The sequence below is a fragment of the Nicotiana attenuata genome, unplaced genomic scaffold (genome assembly GCF_001879085.1).
Source record: "Nicotiana attenuata strain UT unplaced genomic scaffold, NIATTr2, whole genome shotgun sequence".
Lineage (NCBI taxonomy): Eukaryota > Viridiplantae > Streptophyta > Magnoliopsida > Solanales > Solanaceae > Nicotiana > Nicotiana attenuata.
Genome location: NW_017670305.1, coordinates 886,225 through 903,964, shown reverse-complemented (window position 1 = coordinate 903,964; position 17,740 = coordinate 886,225). Strand labels below are relative to the sequence as shown.

Genomic DNA, 17,740 nt, shown 5'->3' with positions numbered 1-17,740 from the left:
TGTGGGATGAGTCTAGACCAACGGTGCTGGCAAAGGGCATGCTTTTTCCTGATAAAGCGCGCCTAAGAAGCGCGGTGAAAATGTACACCGTAAAAGAGTGCCGTGATTTGATGGTATGGGAGTCATCTACGGATGTATACAAGGTTGTTTGTCGTAGATGGTTTACGGGTTGTCATTGGATGCTGCGTGCGAGCAAGAAGAAAACAGGGTTGTGGAAAGTGGGTAAATATATTGGCACCCATAAGTATGAAATGGACACATTCAATGGGAATCACTTTAACTTGGATGTTGACGATTTCTCTTCAACTGATTCCATACATTGAAGCGTCTATATGGTACAAGATCAAAGAGTGTATTACATCCGTCCACCAGGAATATGGGTGTACTATTACCAAAAGAAAGCATATCTCGGGCGCAAACGTGCATTTGAAATTGTTTATGGTGACTGGGATAAGTCATTTGCATCTCTACCCAGGTACATGGCCGCATTACAACAATTTAACCCCGGGACTGTTGTTGAATGGAAGGTTGAGCGGAGTGCCGGAATACTGGAATATATATTCATATACGTCTTCTGGGCATTTAAACCAGCAATTGATGGTTTTGTGCATAGCCGTCCGGTAATATCTATAGACGGTACTCATGTTTATGGAAAGTATGATATTAAGTTGTTGATCGCCGTTGCAGTAGATGCCAATGGACAAATATTTCCCCTAGCTTTTGCCATTTGTGCCAATGAAAGCCAAGAGACGTGGACGTTATTTTTGAACCACTTGAAGGATCACGTTGTCAAAACAACATTCAGGTATTTGTCTAATATCTGATCGGCATGGGGGTATATTAAGTTTATTAGAGCATTTGCCTGAATGGCAGGAACCGTATGCATACCACCGTTACTTGTGAGGCACCTGAAGGCCATTTTCCAGAAAAAATATCCCAACAAGGACTTGCTTGATTTAATGTGGATGGCTGCAACTGAATACCAGGAGTGCAAATTCAGGAGGCGCATGGAATTGATCCGACAGGAAGACGAAAGAGCATATCATTGGTTGATGCAACATGAGCTTCACAAGTGGACATTGCATGCGGATGGTGGCAGACGATGGGGAACCCTGACTACAAATGTGTCGGAGTCTTTCAACGGGTTATTGAAGTTTGCACGTGGATTGCCTGTCACTACCATTGTGCGGATGTCATTCAAATAGATGGCGAGAGGTTTGTTGAAAGGCATAGAGGTGTATCGGAATTGATGGAGAGGGGTGTTCAATTTATGCCAATACCAATGAAAAGATTTGAGAAATACAGGAGGCGAGCACATTGGCATTCATATTTACAGTATTGCAATGAGCGAAATGTTTTTGAAGTTCGCACTGCTATACATCAAAACCGAGGGTATAATATACACACCGTAAATGAATCCAGCAGGTTGTGTTCTTGTAGGAAAGAGTCCATCTACCACATGTCGTGCTCGCATGCCATGAAGTACTTTTAACATGCAGGTTTAGGGGCAACCAACTATGTTGATAGGCAATACAATGTTGATGCATACTTAAATACATATAGTGGGTAGTTGCAGCCAGTGGTGCTGAGCATTATTGGCCGGCAGAACCATTTAAAATGGTGTGTAACAAGGACTATTTGCGTAAGCTACATCTGCAAAAAAAATGCATATACGGAACCAAATGGATGTTGGTGATACTGTTTATGCGCGTAAATGTGGCATATGCTCGCAAACAGGACATGACCGTCGTAAATGTCCTTCAGCTGGTTTGGGTAGCGGTGGTAATCCAGCTCCCGGTGGAAGTTCATCTAATGTGCCCAACTATCAAGGATACACGTAGTGTTTTGTTTTCATAATGTGATTGTAATAAGTGTATGTACTTGTTTATGTTGCAAGATGTATCAAATAAAATTATGTTTCCATTGTTGTTAAATCTTATTGATGTTTAATATTTTTCAGTTGAGTAAATTAATGAATTTCTCCCTCTCGTTCATGTAATAAAAAATAGTATTGGATTAAAAATAAAAAAAAATTACGTTGACTTTCGAATTTCACTCTAAAACTATTAGAAAACTACAGTGTCAGAGGAGGAAGATGTTTGATAAATATGTGAATATACATAGCGCGGTTAAATACTACGTTATGTGTGTTGTCTTGTCGATCCAAAAAGCTACCCGCCTGTGAAAAAAACTATTTTGTATCCGAAAGAATCTTTAACACGCGAAGCATAGCGCGATTAAATATTACGTTATGTGTGAGCATATATAGCGCGGTTAAATACTACGCTATGTGTGTTGTCTTATCGATCTGAAAAGTTGTCCGCCTGCGAAAAAACTATTTTGTATCCAAAAGAATCTTTAACACACGAAGCATAGCGCGGTTAGATACTACTTTATGTGTGAGCATATATAGCGCAGTTAAATACTACGTTATGTGTGTTGTCTTGTCGATCTGAAAAGTTGTCCGCCTGCGAAAAAGCTGTTTTGTATCCGAAAGAATCTTTAACACGCGAAGCATAGCACGGTTAAATACTACATTATGTGTGAGCATAGCGCGGTTAAATACCACGTTATGTGTGTTGCCTTGTCTATAAATAACGCGCGTATTCTAGTTATTTTCTGCACTTAACCATAACAAATAGCAAAACTTTCCATAAAAGCAATGTTTTTTTCGCTTTAATAAATGTCTGAACGCATTTATGTACCAATGTGTCAATGTGGCAAACGCTGTATGTTGGCGGACTGTTGGGATGATGGTCAAGTTGGGCGCAGATATTGGATGTGTGTGAACAGGTTTGGAGGCAACAACGAAAATTTTTGCAATTTTGAGGTATGGTTTGATGAACCCAGTAAGCAGGAATACTACAAAGAGTATTTGCAGTATTATCATGATTTGACCAAATATCGGGATGATGAGATTATGTATAAACGAGAAATTGCGGAGTTGAAGGAGAAACTAAAAGAGGCGGAAGAAGAAAAAAATAAGCTGGAAGAGAAATTTAAGTGGTTGGAGCAGAGAATAATAGGCGGTCGTGACTAAACAATGACATGTATGTGTTGAGTGTAGTACTTTATCTTTATGTTTCTCGTGTCATGTGTTTTCATTAATTGTGTTGAATTTAAATTATGTTAAGTTGTTATGTTTGTGTTTCTATTGTAATATTAAAATAAAGAAGAACGGGGAAATAAAAACACAATTCGCACATAATGTAAACATAAAAAATTATTGTTATTACTTACATAAAATACAAAAAAAAAATCAATGTGTCCTTGCCTGTGTGCTTCAATGCAGCCGCTAGCCTGAGGCGCATCCATCCCGCCCGTATATGCATCAGGATCATCCTCATCACGTCGCCTCTTTATTGCAGGATGCGCAGCAGCATGATCATTAGTAGTGCTGGCAGGATCGATAGAAAGGGTCGTCGGTCCATCACCAACCTACAGAAGAATAAGTCAGCTCAGTATATGAAAACATATATTAGTATTATACGTCTTAAGTCAAAAAAATTTTAAATTGTCATACCATAGTCTCTCGGGCTCCTGAATATAAGCATCCGTCGCATCCTGGTCAGCATAGCACAAAGTGGCCTCCGTGACGGGTGGGGATGAAGCCTTAATAAGAAAATTATAAAGTTATTTATGGCGAATCAATGAGATAAAAATAAATTTAAATTTAATAGTAATACAAATGTACCTGCGCTTGTGAAAGATCCCCAGCACCCGTCGATGATGAGCCATAACTCAGTCGGTGCCCACCATCCACATCTCGGGTCAGCCGATCCTCAGCAGCGGTCAATGGGTCTGAAAAGTACTACTCTCAATCCTCTCCGGTAATGCTCGTGCCCCTGATCAACAATGGATCTGACGGGGTCACCTGCGAAGTCGCTGGAGTGAGCGGCAGCTGAAAGCTGAATGATGGCATGCTCTTGTGATGCTCGTCTGGCTGATGGAGGTCACCCGACAGATCAGCTCCAACAACCTCAACAGGTGCCTCAACGCCCCCTTGCTGGGGACCACCTCCTCGCCGGCCCCCACGACCCCGTGGGACAGCCCTGCCTCGTAGGGCACCCTTGCTTCGTGGGACAGTCCTGCCTCGTGGGCACCCCTGCCTCGTAAATTAAATAATTAATTTTTATAATTATATAATATTTAATTATTAAATATTCACATATGGGTTCGAGGCTCGATATTTGACGCCCAGTAGCACCAAAATATCCTGAATTCTTGTATGTGTTAGTTTTATTATTTTACATGTTAGTTTTATAATTTTATATGTTTGTTTGTAAATTATATAATTAATTTTTATAATTATACAATATTTAATTATTAAATATTCACATATGGGTTCCAGGCTCGATATTTGAGGCCCAGTAGCACCAAGATATCCTAAATTCTTGTATGTGTTAGTTTTATTATTTTACATGTTTGTTTGTAAATTAAATAATTAATTTTTATACACCAAGATATCCGGAAAATATTGTTCTTTTCTCATGTTATTTTCTTACGATCGTTGACTATAACTGGATAGAGTTTGTGTTTGATCTATCAATTATTTTGACGTATTTTTGAGTATAAGAGATACTTAAACTACAGAGATACTACGCTAAAAGGCACTACATTTTATTACGCTAAAAGGCAATACATTTTACTACCCTAAAAGGGCACTATATTACTAGTCTTTTAGCAAATAAATAATATAAACAAGATAAAAATAATAAATATATTTAATCACAAAACATTCACAAAAATATATATACAACAGTAAAAAAAACTACATTTATTATATTTACAACAAAAATAAAAGGCACTACATTTTATTACGCTAAAAGGCAATACATTTTACTATCCTAAAAGGGCACTATATTACTAGTCTTTTAGCAAATAAATAATATAAACCAGATAAAAATAATAAATATATTTAATCACAAAACATTCACAAAAATATATATACAACAGTAAAAAAAACTTATTTACATTTTTTTTAACAAATAATAATGTAATCCGGTCTCCAGTCGATGGTACTATTTAAACGAGAATGCCGTGTCATCCAGCGCACTTGACCACTGCGATCGATTTCTCAAATTTTACATATTTTTTAGCACACTAATATCTAAGTCCGGATAAAAATAAAATACCACTTTAATCGCAAAAAATACACAAAACAACATAGAACACATGTAAAACAACTAATATGCAATTTTTATACGAGTTTCGACAAAAACTAAATCGAAATACCTCGATTTAAGTTTTTTGAAAAGTTGAAAAATTGAAGATTTGAGTCCGAAACGAACAACCACAACGAGAGAAGGCCTTATCAAGGATGTGGGACCAACACTTTTTACTTTTTGTGGGACGGGTGAGGTCTACTCGAGTTTTTTGTGTGGTTAATTGGGGGGGAGGTGGGGGAGGGGGGGGGGGTACCGCTGGGAACGTATTTTTTTAAATTGGGGGAGGGGGGTTGCTTTCTGGTTTGGGCGTGGGGGAAAGGAAGGGGGCGGTATTTGAATATGCAAAACGTGGTTTAGTAAAGTTTTTTCATATAAAGCGCTTTATCAAATCACGTTTTAGTTAAACATCTTATCAGCTTCAGGTAAAGCGTGGTTTGAAAATGCGTTTTATATAAAACGTGGTTTTGAAACGCGCTTTACCTTATTAAGGTAAAGCGCGGTTTAAAAGCGCATTTTATATAGTTTGGTCACTAAGTTTTTTTTCCACTTATTTCGATATTTTGAGTCCAAAAAGATCACAATTGGGTTCCCGCATTCTTTGTGAGTACAAGCAACCCGAACAACACGCTGATTTGGTCCCATGTTAGTTGAGGTTAACAATGTTGATGGCTAAGTAAAGGGCATTTGTCCTGTCCCACATATATGGGACTTTTCCAAGTGATTTACGACAGCGTTCTTTGTCGTCCTGTGATAAAATTTTCAACCCGAATATAGGATAATTGCTGAGGCCATATATTTTTCAGTAATTTTTTCATCAATAATTCTGCTAATTTTGAATTGTTTCGGATGATTCTCCTTTTTAATCTCCAATCCAACACAATAAACTCAATATTGAGGAGATACTTATATCAGACAGTTTTACTAATTTTGAGACGCAAAAAGCGTAATCATATCACCAACTTAAGTCTATCGCTAATTATTACGTCCAAGACTCTAACATATTGGCATGATTACCCAATCCGCAAAAATTGAAAAATTGAGATCCTTTTTCATAGGTGCTTGTCCAATTCATAAATGTAAGGTGATTATTATTATTAAAAAAAATTAAAACTCCTTCTGTTACTAATTTTTTTCTTATACAATATAATTTTTCGCCGAAAAAAACCTTTTTCTCTTTCTAACCCGGCCCCCGCATGTACCCATGTTTCAACTAAATGGCAGTCCTCGACAAGAAAAAATATGTCTACGAATGAAGCTGGCTGTACTATACAGTTGAAGCGTAGAGTTTATGTGTAAGCAAATATACCGATGAGATTTAATAAACCGTAGATTACTAAAAGAAATTTGTATAACCTTGATAGGTTCTGTTTTTATTTTGGAATAGTGGTACTATTTATAGGTCTTATTTATTATAATTTTTTGTAATTAGAAGTATCGATATATTATTATTACTTCTAACATTCTTCTACTTTTTTCTATTTTCTTAAACAAAAGTTGTGTTTACATTGTTATTTATTTCTAAGTAAGTCCCTTTCTTGACGGAAAAAAAAAAATACTCCTACTTAAGTAATCAACTTTGAACTTACGTTGATTATTTTTCATAGGCATAGCGCGAAACAATAATAAAATAACTTAAAAAGGTTTCTCAGTGAATGTAACACAATGAATCTACTCCTGTCAATGTATTATTTTCTCCCCTTAATTACGGCCTAAGCATACAAATTTCTACAATTAACATACATATCTCAAATAAAATATTGCATAAAATATACCATTTCCTGAACAATTGGTTCGACTCAAATTAAGATACTAAAAATACAACAAAGGAAGTACAATTGATTTGAATCAATATTTTGCTAATCAATCGAAATTGGGGAAAGACTTCTATTATTGGATGCAGGTCAGACCGACCCGATCAACACGGTGATATGGGCCCATCTTAGTTGATACTGATTTTAGGATCATTATCCTAAAATCACTCGAAAAAAGTTGGTAATATGGGACAATGCTCCTGTGAATTTTGGACAAAGATCACTTTTCCCCTGCGATCGAAACCATTTATATCTGATAATCGCAACAGTATATCAAATTTATATATTTTTTGTTTATATATATATAATCGATTATTATTTTGAAAGTGACTGTACACGATGTAAATTTCTCATGAATTTTCCCCACACCTTTCACTATTTGAACAATTAACTCGTGATCAAATAAAGAAGAGAGCATTTCATGACAAATTAATAGGGTAAGAAGGAGACAAATTCTTGCCAATTTAGAAGTTCAAATTGGACATGAAAGTCTATAAACGTCATCCAGTGAAGACGCAAATGGTAAGTTAATTATTTGGTAAACAGTGAAGTGAAAGATTGTACTAGGAGATAAAAGATGATGTGTCTCACCAAAGATATCAATTGTATAGACCTACACACTTTTAGGCTTTGACTTCTGTTGGTAGTCCAAAATGACTCAGTACATCTACCTATTTCCTAGTTGCCTTTAAAGAATTTGCCTATAATCCATGTAATGGCTGCTAAACTTTATTTATTTATTTTTGATTTGGACCATTTCTCTATTTGTGTATGTCATTCTTGTGCAAGGGTCATGTTATGATCAATGTTCTCTGTATCATTTCAATTTTATCGGATGTTTTCGAACTAATGGCTGCTAACTCACTTTAGTACCTGATTCTAGTCCTTTGCCATGTCCCGGACTGAGTTGTTCTGATAGACTCCATTAACTTATGAGATCTAACGGAAATGTGTCAAATAAGTTTTAACTTATCAATCTCTAGTCATTAATTATAGATTTACTAAAATTAGTCAAGCACATATAAAAATTGAAAAACCAAATAAATAAGGATTCTTTCTCTCCAAAAACCACACGCAAAGATCTCCACCATATTTAAGCGTGATCAGCAACATTAGATACAAGACGGAAAGGAAATTTCAAGGATAAGATAGCAAACAAGGTTATGAAACACTATATATATATATATATATATATATATATATATATATATATATATATATATATATATATATATATATCAAAATCTAAGCAAAAAGGGACCTTTTTCAATAGTTATGGTTGAAATTTATTGAAAACATATAAATGAGTCAATATACAAAATTTGAGGAAGATTGGAGGTAATTTGGACTGATTTGGTATAAAATATCTTAGTTGAAATCGAGTTCAAAAAATTCTTTTGTGACACATGTATCAAAACATGTATCACACATGTATCACACACATGTACACATAGATATACTTGTAATATACATTTGATACTAGTATGATACATATTTGATACACATATCATCTTTTTCATATTTTATCTTCTACTTCGAATTTTCAATTTAAACTACCTCAAAATTCTACCAAATCATCCCAAGACTGAGATTTAAACTCATTAGGATGCATTCAATCTATTCCAACACCCACTCAAAAGAAAACAAAAATTTAATACTTTTTTTGCTAAAATAACTAATTGGCTAATATTGGTAATATTTTATGAATTGCCGTATTAACCTACTTATGGGCTGACATAACTAGTAATTTCCCTTTTAACTTATTTCTTACTGAAGTATTATGATTGTAGTAAATCCAAATTCCAACAGGATCACACTAATCACTGGCTTTTTACATTCTCATACAGGATAATATTGACCTGCATCATTCTTGATTCAAATAACAAATTGGGTCCTCTCTGAAGTTGGACCATGGATCAGTTTTATTCCAAACAGCCAAAATTCCCATTTATCAAATTAGGATCACATGATAATTATGTTAGATGTGCTTCCCTTTCGCTAAATATGAGTTTATAAGCACTCTTGATTCTTGAGCTTCATTTACACCAGGTGGCCCCTTTTTTGGTGTTGTATTTAGAAGTTGACCGCCTTTTCAAAATTAGACCAGCAGTTTGATATTCAGAAGTGGCCACCTGGTCTGAAGTTTAAAGTTCAAAACTGATATTTAAAAACACAAGTGTCTTCTTTAAAAAAGGATATTTAAAATTCCCCTATAATGTTTTATTGGAGGGGAACATCAGAAGTTTACTCGTATAGAGGCCATACCACGCCCTGTTGCAGCAGGGAATATGAAAAGAAATATAGAGTATAAAACTTTTTAATTCTGTAGATGAGTACAATAATAAGATTCACAGCACAAGCTGAGCAATCTAGTTCCAACAAGAGGAAGTTGTGCTTTGAATGGGGAAAAAAAAAAAATTATTCTCAATATGAACTAGTTCCTGATGGCACACAGACAAATAACAAGACCAACGGGCAGCACATGTCCAATTTGCCAAGCACAGCAAGGGGAGCTTTTCAGAGTTCCTAGAGCTCCTCGTAAGGCTTGTCGGAAAACCAACAACCAATTTGCCGAGCACAGTATCATGTTAGTGAACCAGGCATGGATTGGTAAAGGGGAGAGCAGCCATGATATTTTGTAATACAAGTGTTGATCTTACAAGAAAATTATGTACAAGACATACTTTTCAAGAAACAAAATTTCAACAGCATCCAGCACTAAACAACTAGTTCAATTGGTCAACTGCCAAGTGTAGTCATAACTTGTAGCCTAAACACGGGGTGGCTTTCTTCTCATCAATAGTGGGGATCCTATTATATTTACCAAAGCAAGTTGTATTATAAGAAATATGCACATATCTAACAGCACGTTTATGTTTGTAGCAAACCTGAACAGTGTTTGTAGTCTTCTATGCTTCGCAAGCACTTCGGCTCTTGTACCAGGTTCCAGCAATGTTCTGCATGCGTCCGTTCAGAAAGACGTCTTATATGGAGCTTAATTGTTCTTAGAAACCTTGGTAAACTAATCTAGAATCTAGAACGTCCAACTGTCTTTTTATCCACGGTGGATCATCCGTCCTGAGCCAGAGAACTTCACCAGTATCTCTGTGCTTAAAGTCTGGGTATTTAGGATTGACTTTACTCTTCCTGAAGTCCATCCATTCATAAGGGCTAGCGAAGAAAATTTGCCACAAATGGATCCGGTTTCTGTACTTCTCCAATTCATCTTCATCTGAAAACGCAAGTGGATGGACCTAGAAATAAGTTAACGAGTTCGAAGAACCATGGATATGTAGGATCAACAAATTTCAATACCCAACATGCCCAGACTGGGCACCATCAATCATGCTAAGGTTTGATTAATTGGATTACCAGTCCACCAAGCTGTCTGACTTGGCACTAATATAAATGCTCTGGCACATCCGAGTCTGTGCCTGTGTGTTGCTCTAGATTAAAGTCTTGATTGAACTCCAAAGACAGAGAGCAGAATCAAGCATTCAGCGTCAGATGTATTAACGCAACATTCAAAGCAGCAATGTTAGCAGGAATATCCAAGCCAGTTCATAATTCAGTTCATCTCTCAATATCCCATTGTTCCAATAATTAACTACATGGAATGGTCACTGGAAGAAAGAGAAATATAAAAAGAGGATAACCTAAACCCGGATTATGTGAAGCATATTTTGAAGTCTCTTTAGTTGTCCTTTCTTTCTTTTATCAAGACAGAAATTCTCACCCACTCCATTCTACCTCGAAGAACTGAAAGGCGGAAGCTTCAGAGGATATCTTACACTAAGTGCATTTTCCTAAACTAAGTATTAGCATTCTTAGATTTTATAAATAACGCTATAATGAATGTGTCAAAAACTAGTAATTGATTTTTTATAATTTCTTAAATTCCATTCTAGAAATTTAGAAGTTATCCTCCTGCAATTAGCTACATTTCAGTTTTCCAGAAATGTCACGTATACAATCAATCAACTATCCTCAATGCCATACTACTAGCTTACTAGTTACTTAGGGTTGGTCATATAAATCCTCTATATTCCATTCCGCTCTATTCAGGTCCATTGCACTCCAATATAGAAAATGTCTATAAATTCTTTTGAGAAAAAGAAAATTTCTATAAATTGCTTACAATCTACGAACATTATCAATCTATAAGAACTGCTCAGAAGGTCAATACCTCCTGATTCTTTCTTCTCAAATTCTGGGGTTGCTGAGACTTGAACATCTGGAGTCACAAAATTTATTTCCTTGACAACTACCTTCACAAAAGAATCAGTACATGAAAATAAGAAAGAAAGCATTCTTGTGCAGCACAAGCTACATAAAAATTATGGAAAAAGAAAAAGCGAAAGCCTTTTGCTCAGCACAGGATCTCAATTTTACAAAGACACATCTGATGCATATTAATTTGGTCATCTAATAACCTGATATCTGAACTTCGCCCCCCACCTAGAAAAATAAAAGGAAGCTCATACAGGAATGCTAAACATAAAATGGCCGATGCAAATCTAATTAATCACCTCTCTAAAAGCTAAATTTTGCGCTATGTCAAAGAGAATAAAATGTCACATAGCGTGAAGACAACTGGAATTCTCTTAATGACTTGGCTATTCCACATCCATACAGTCACCCTCATTGTCATAGAATGTCACAATACAGATAAAATAGCTCGAGGGAAAGATAAGTCCGTTTGAAGATGAATTCTTATAGAAATCTAAACCACTAATAAGCCATAAGGCAAATAATGATAATCTTATGAAGAGGATACAGACTATATGCACTCATATGTAATCCTTGGCAGTGGCATACGCAGAATTTTTCATAAGCGGTGTCACTATTTCTAGTAAGAGGCCCATAACAGTCAAAAAATAATTGGTGGAGCCAAAGGAGTTCGAACCCAAGACCTCTTACATCAAACTTGAAGCTATCAACCACTAGACTACTGAGCTGTTTTGTTGCAAGTGGTGTCACTTTTATTACTTTTATCTTGTATTTCTGTTTTACTTATTATTTTTATATATATAAATAGTAAAAAATTTCGACGAAGCGGTGTCTCGTGACACCGCTTGGGGCCATGTAAATTCGCCCGGATCCTTGGTGTCCCAAGCACAAAGATAAATGAGTTCGTTTCACAAACGAAACCAGGTGCTTGCAACGTTGTATCCAAGTACTCCCTATAATCCCCCTTATTGCAATTGGACAGATATAACTAAGTGAAGCTTTTGTGCAAAATAGCTGAAAGTTGTCATAGTCCTGGATCATAACTTAATGGAAATGCCCAAAAGACACTAACAAACTTGGTGGATAACCAACATGCCAAAATCTCTAATAGATGCAAGGAATTTGGATGACCAGGGTACGGAATCTGGAGGTCGATGCCTAATAGTTTTGAGATCATGCAATTGCACCATAGTTAACTTATTAACAAATACTAGACAATTTTGTATATATATGAGGAACTATATAGTGTTACTTTTACTTTTATTTTTATTTTTATTTTTGTTTGGTACGATGATAACATAAGTTGCACTTAAAATGGAGAAGTGAGGATTCATATAGCCGACTCCAACTTGTTTGGGACTGAGGCATAGTTGTTGTAAGTGTTAATTGGGTAACAAACAATAACATTCTACACAAACTAGAGCGGGGAAATGCAAAACTGTCAAGCTGAAATATTTACCTAATTCTTGGCAAATCCCTTTATATACAAATAACTCTACATATTATAGACATAAAAAATACCAGTGTTTTCTGTGGGTTACAAACCTCGTATCTCATCATGTGTTTACCATTCTGGTCAGTCTTATTGTATGATCTCAAATGACCCCAAACATACACCAAATCCTTCGGTTTCAAATGTTCCATTGACACTTCCGCCATTTCATCCCACATCTTCAGCATAACTCTGCACACCAACAAAACTTTATTTATTAAAAAGAAATATCAATACGGAAATTTGCAAATTAGCAATAAATTCAAAGTCTTACTTGAAAGAGGGGCGGGACTGAGAAGAAGCGGAGACATTGAGGAAAGTATGAAGGCCAAAAGCGCCGTTAGTGGTGTTAATTCTTCTGAACGGAGAATCAATTTTTCCTATGAGACTGACGGAGTTGTGGAGAACTTGGTGTTGTTTTATAGTTGACGGCCGTTGAAATTTAAGGGCGTGCTGATACACTGCACTTTCCTCGCCTTCACTATCATCGTAATAGAAATCCCACGGCCCGTGATTCGCCACCGCCGCCGACGAGAAGTGCTGGTGGCGGAGATATTGAGCTGCCGTTTTGAATATGGAGAGGGAACGGGCGGCTGCTGCTGCCATGGAACTTTTGGCAGCTTTCTTTTCGGCGGGCGTTTCTAGTCTCTGTCAACTCGCTAATCACTTGTTTAATTATGGTTTCATCCTTTTTAGTATTTTTCGATTTTTTTTACGTGAATATTATTCCAATTGTACTTTATTAAAGTTACAGGGGAGTATCATTTTGAAATATAAATATACATATAGTAAAAATTAAAAATTGACAAACATATGATTTATCAAAATATGTATTTTGCTATACCTAAACAATGATATGTCTATTCAACTTTAAATTATCAGAATACCATTTAAAATTCGAAAAAGATATAAGAAATCTGACATATGAATATGGAAGAACAAATAGATGATTAACGCATGGCAATAACAGTTGATAAGAAAGTAATACAATCCATTATTTAAAGAAAATAAGTTATATTAAATATTACATCACACGAGAGGATCTCAAATAATTTTAGACAGTTTTAAAAGCAAATTCTATTAAAGTCTTAAAAGTGTATACATAAATATATTTATTGTCGGTTTGCTTCAGATTTTTTTTTACTCAATACTAAACCAAATCTAATTAGATTTTTTAATGGGCTTGATTTGACTTTTTGATTTGTTGCCATTTTCCGATTCGATTTGAACACCCTACCCTTTACCTCTTTTTTCTTACACGTTTTATTGGTGTAAAATATTACTCCACTACTCCATATGACAAAGGAAAAAAAAAATTATTGCTCCATTAATTTGACCATTTCAAACTTCATATTAGTAACCGTCACTTTTTATATTTAAGGTACACATACTTAAGGTTGCTAATTACTACCGATGATTTTTAGATTACCTAACGCCTAACGGTGTAACTTACTTCATATTTTATGAGGATTATAACTTACTTTTTGGGGGAATACACGGAAAATTCTAAAATTTCACAATAATTTTCACTTTGATAGTTCATTTGAGGCTTATTTCTATCAGACACTTTAATTATAGGTAACAATTGTTTTCACATTACGTACCATAACTTTTTAATATATGCGGTTGAAGTTGAAAAAAAATATATATTTGAAACTGAAGTAGTTACAAGAGTATTTAGACATGTATTTTATTTAGAAAAGAAATGGAATTTTATGAGAGAAAACCAGTGTCTTTTGTATAATACTACTTAAACTATTTCATTTGCAGATAGCATATTATAAGTTGAAGTTATAAATCCATTCTAATTTGTGAACCGAAAATTGATTCACAAATATTATGCACGTCCAAAAAGCAGTGTAACACTCTGTTTCGATTGCATCATCACCAAAAAAATCATAAACACAACATTTACAAAAGTTAATAATATATATTACAATCAAATTAGATATTACATAATGTACAACTAAACAAGTTATACGTCAAATTACTTCTATAATGAAAAGCTGAAAAGTAGGGACCCTATATAGTTAAGCATAACCAAAATTAACGTATATGGATAACTTCCATCCAAAGCAGTAGCGGTAATCTTACTGGAACTTGTAATATATTTATTCTCTCTCTGTTAAAACTTGATTCAACCACAAATTGTAATGGAAACTTGTAGGTTTTCATTCTGTTCTGTTGAGAGAACCTGATGGAGTCTGTACAAAATGTTAATTGTTCTCCCTTACCCAATAGATGGGCCGGCCCAGTATTTTATATATACGGGAGAAATTTAAAAATAGTCAGATTTATAACTGGTCGTTCAAAAATAGCCCAGTCTCCAGTATATTACACTGGAGTCAGCAAAGTATACCGGTCCAGCATAATATGCTGGAGTTCATACACAGGTGCATCGAACTCCAGTATATTATGCTGGACCGGTCTTTGTTGCAGCAAAATAGTGGTTATTTTTCATTGATTCTAAGACATCACATTCTGTGGCAAAGAGCCCATTCGATGGCATCCGCGCCCGCTTGAATTTCACTTTCACTCTTGGTAGCTATAGCCACGGGGCTTTTCTGGCTTGAACCGGAAGAAATCCATGAGAGGAAAACTACTTCTTTTAGAAAACAGACTTACTTAGTTCAACAAAAGGTCTTGACCAACAAAAAGAGCTTTTTCCACCAGTCTTTTATTTTGTAAACGCTGGCTATTTTTGAATTACCAGTCCGAAAACTGGCTATACCGTGCTATTTTTACTATATATACCTATCAACTAATTACACGGCCTAAGATAAATACATAGTTATATAGTGGGCTTCTGGGCCCAATAACAAGAGAAAGAAGGGAAGAAGCCCAAGTAGCTAAGTAACAGCATTTGCATTTGCTTGTATCTCAACACCCCCGGGCAAGTTGGAGGGTGAGATAACCCCTCAACTTGCAAAGACGCAAATGATGTACAACTCCCCCCCCCCCCCAAAGGTTTAGTGAACATATCAACGAGCTGATCAGCACTAGAAATGTGAATCAACTGAAGCAGACCTTCATTCAACTTGGTGTGAACAAAATGGCAGTCCAATTCAATGTGCTTGGTGCGCTCATGGAAGACAGGATTCTTAGTAATGTGGATGGCTGCCTAGTTATCACAAAACAGACTGACAAGATAAGAGAAAACAATACTGAAATCAGAAAGAAGCCCGCAAACCCAGGTAATTTCAGCAGTGGCTTTACTCATAGACCTATATTCAGCTACAACAGAGGACAAGGACACCACAGATTATTTCTTTTGACTTCCAGCCTACTAGACATCCGCCTAATAAAATGCAAAATCCACTGCTGGACTTCCTACTATCCGCGCAAGATCCCCAATCACTATCACAATAGACACTGATACAAAGATCAGGGGAATTATTATAAAATATTCCAAAATTAATAGTACCCTTGTGTAACGACCCGATCGATCTCTTTGAGCTCTAACGCGTCGTTCAGCGGTTTGAAGCCCTGAGTAGCTTCATTTCAGGTATTATGACTTGTACGCATGGTCGAAACTAAATTCCGGGAAGTTCGGAATTGATTTGGAAAGAGAATTCTCATTTCGGAAGCTTTAAGTTGAAAGAATTGGCTAAGATTGGATTTTTGAGTAAACGACATCGCAATCAAGATTCGAAGGTTCTAGCAGGTTCGTATGATAATTTCGGACTTGGGAGTATGTCCAGATAGGGTTTTGGAAGACCCAGGGACATTTCGACACCTATTGTGGAAGTTAGCATTTTTGGAAGAATTTCATAAGTTTGGGTTGAAGTGCATATCAGTGTTATCAATGTCCGTTTGGGATTTCGAGTCTGCAAATAGCTCCGTATGGTAATTCTGGTGTTGGGAGCGCGATCGAAAGTGAATTCAGAGGTCTGTGGGTCATTTTGGACTCATTTGGCTAAATATAGAAATTTGAAGGTTTTTGAGGAGTTTGACTGGAAGTGGACTTTTTGATATCGGGGTCGGATTTCGATTCCGGAAGTTGGAGTAATTCCGCAGTGTCGAATATGACTTGTGTGCAAAATTTGAGGTCAATCGGACGTGATTTGATAGGTTTCGGCATCGAATATAGAAGCTTGAAATTCTAAAGTTCACTAAGCTTGGATTGGAGTGCGATTCATAGTTTTAGTTGTTTGACGTGATTTGAGGCTTCGAGCAGGTCCGTGATATGTTAAGGGACTGAGTTGTGGATTGGACGGGGTCCCGCGGGCCTCGGGTGTGTTTTGGGGTGGTTTCAGAGCATTTCGGGTTGTGTTGGAACTGCTAATGCTGGTGTCTGGTGTTGTTCTTCGCGTCCGCGAGGGTCCTCTCGCGTTCGCGAAGAAGGATTTGGCTTCTGGGATTGTGTTCTTCGCGTTCGCGAAGGGTGTCCCGCGTTCGCGAAGAAGAAGAATTTCTGTTGCGCATGTCTTACTTCAAAGGCTCATATATCACAATATACAAGGAATTTGGAGATGATGTAAAAATGAAAGTTGTTGCCCTTTGTTTCTAGTTTTCAGAAAGATAAACCATTTAGAATTTGGATTTGTGTACGAAAAGTTATGGCTGGTACACTACAGGCTGTCCGGGAAGATGAAGAAGAAATTTGTGTTGCACGGGGCTTACTTTGGCAGCTTATATCTCAAAATTATAAGGAATTGGGAAATTTACAAAACATGAAAGTTGTATATCTTGGTGTCTAGTTTTCAAAATATTAAACCATTTGTCATTTGGAATTTTGTACAAAAAGTTATTTCTGTTATACTAGAGGGATGTCTGAGAAGAGTTTGAAAAATAGTTTTTTGAAATTTTCTTCTTCGCAAAAGCGACGGAGTTCTCGCGAACGCGAAGAGGAGTCGTCTGGTTAGTATATAAATGTAAAGAAATGGGTTTGGCTCATTTCATCTCATTTCCTCCATGGGAGCCGACCTAAGAGCGATTTTGGAGCTCCATTTTCATCATCCATGTCAAGGTAAGCGATTCCCACCTATTGCAAGTTAATTACTTGGATTATATCTAGATTTTAACATGTAAAATCATGG

The 17,740-nt window shown here is 36.2% G+C and overlaps 1 protein-coding gene across 2 annotated transcripts; it reads right to left on the bottom strand.

Annotated features, from left to right (window-relative positions):
- Window positions 1-9,280: 9,280 nt before the first annotated feature.
- Window positions 9,281-13,392, bottom strand: LOC109237540 (protein OSB1, mitochondrial-like). Of its 2 annotated transcripts, XR_002069635.1 has the most exons (5): window positions 12,976-13,392; window positions 12,755-12,893; window positions 11,166-11,247; window positions 9,868-10,211; window positions 9,281-9,790 (listed from the first exon to the last, which is right to left on the bottom strand). XR_002069635.1 is itself a non-coding variant. In XM_019403858.1 (4 exons), the coding sequence occupies exons 1-4, from the start codon at window positions 13,305-13,307 to the stop codon at window positions 9,985-9,987; spliced, it is 780 nt and encodes a 259-aa protein (XP_019259403.1). In that variant the 5' UTR covers window positions 13,308-13,392; the 3' UTR covers window positions 9,281-9,984. The 2 variants fall into 2 exon arrangements, 1 of the variants encoding a protein (XP_019259403.1); XM_019403858.1 differs by having other exon boundaries at window positions 9,281-10,211.
- Window positions 13,393-17,740: the final 4,348 nt, after the last annotated feature.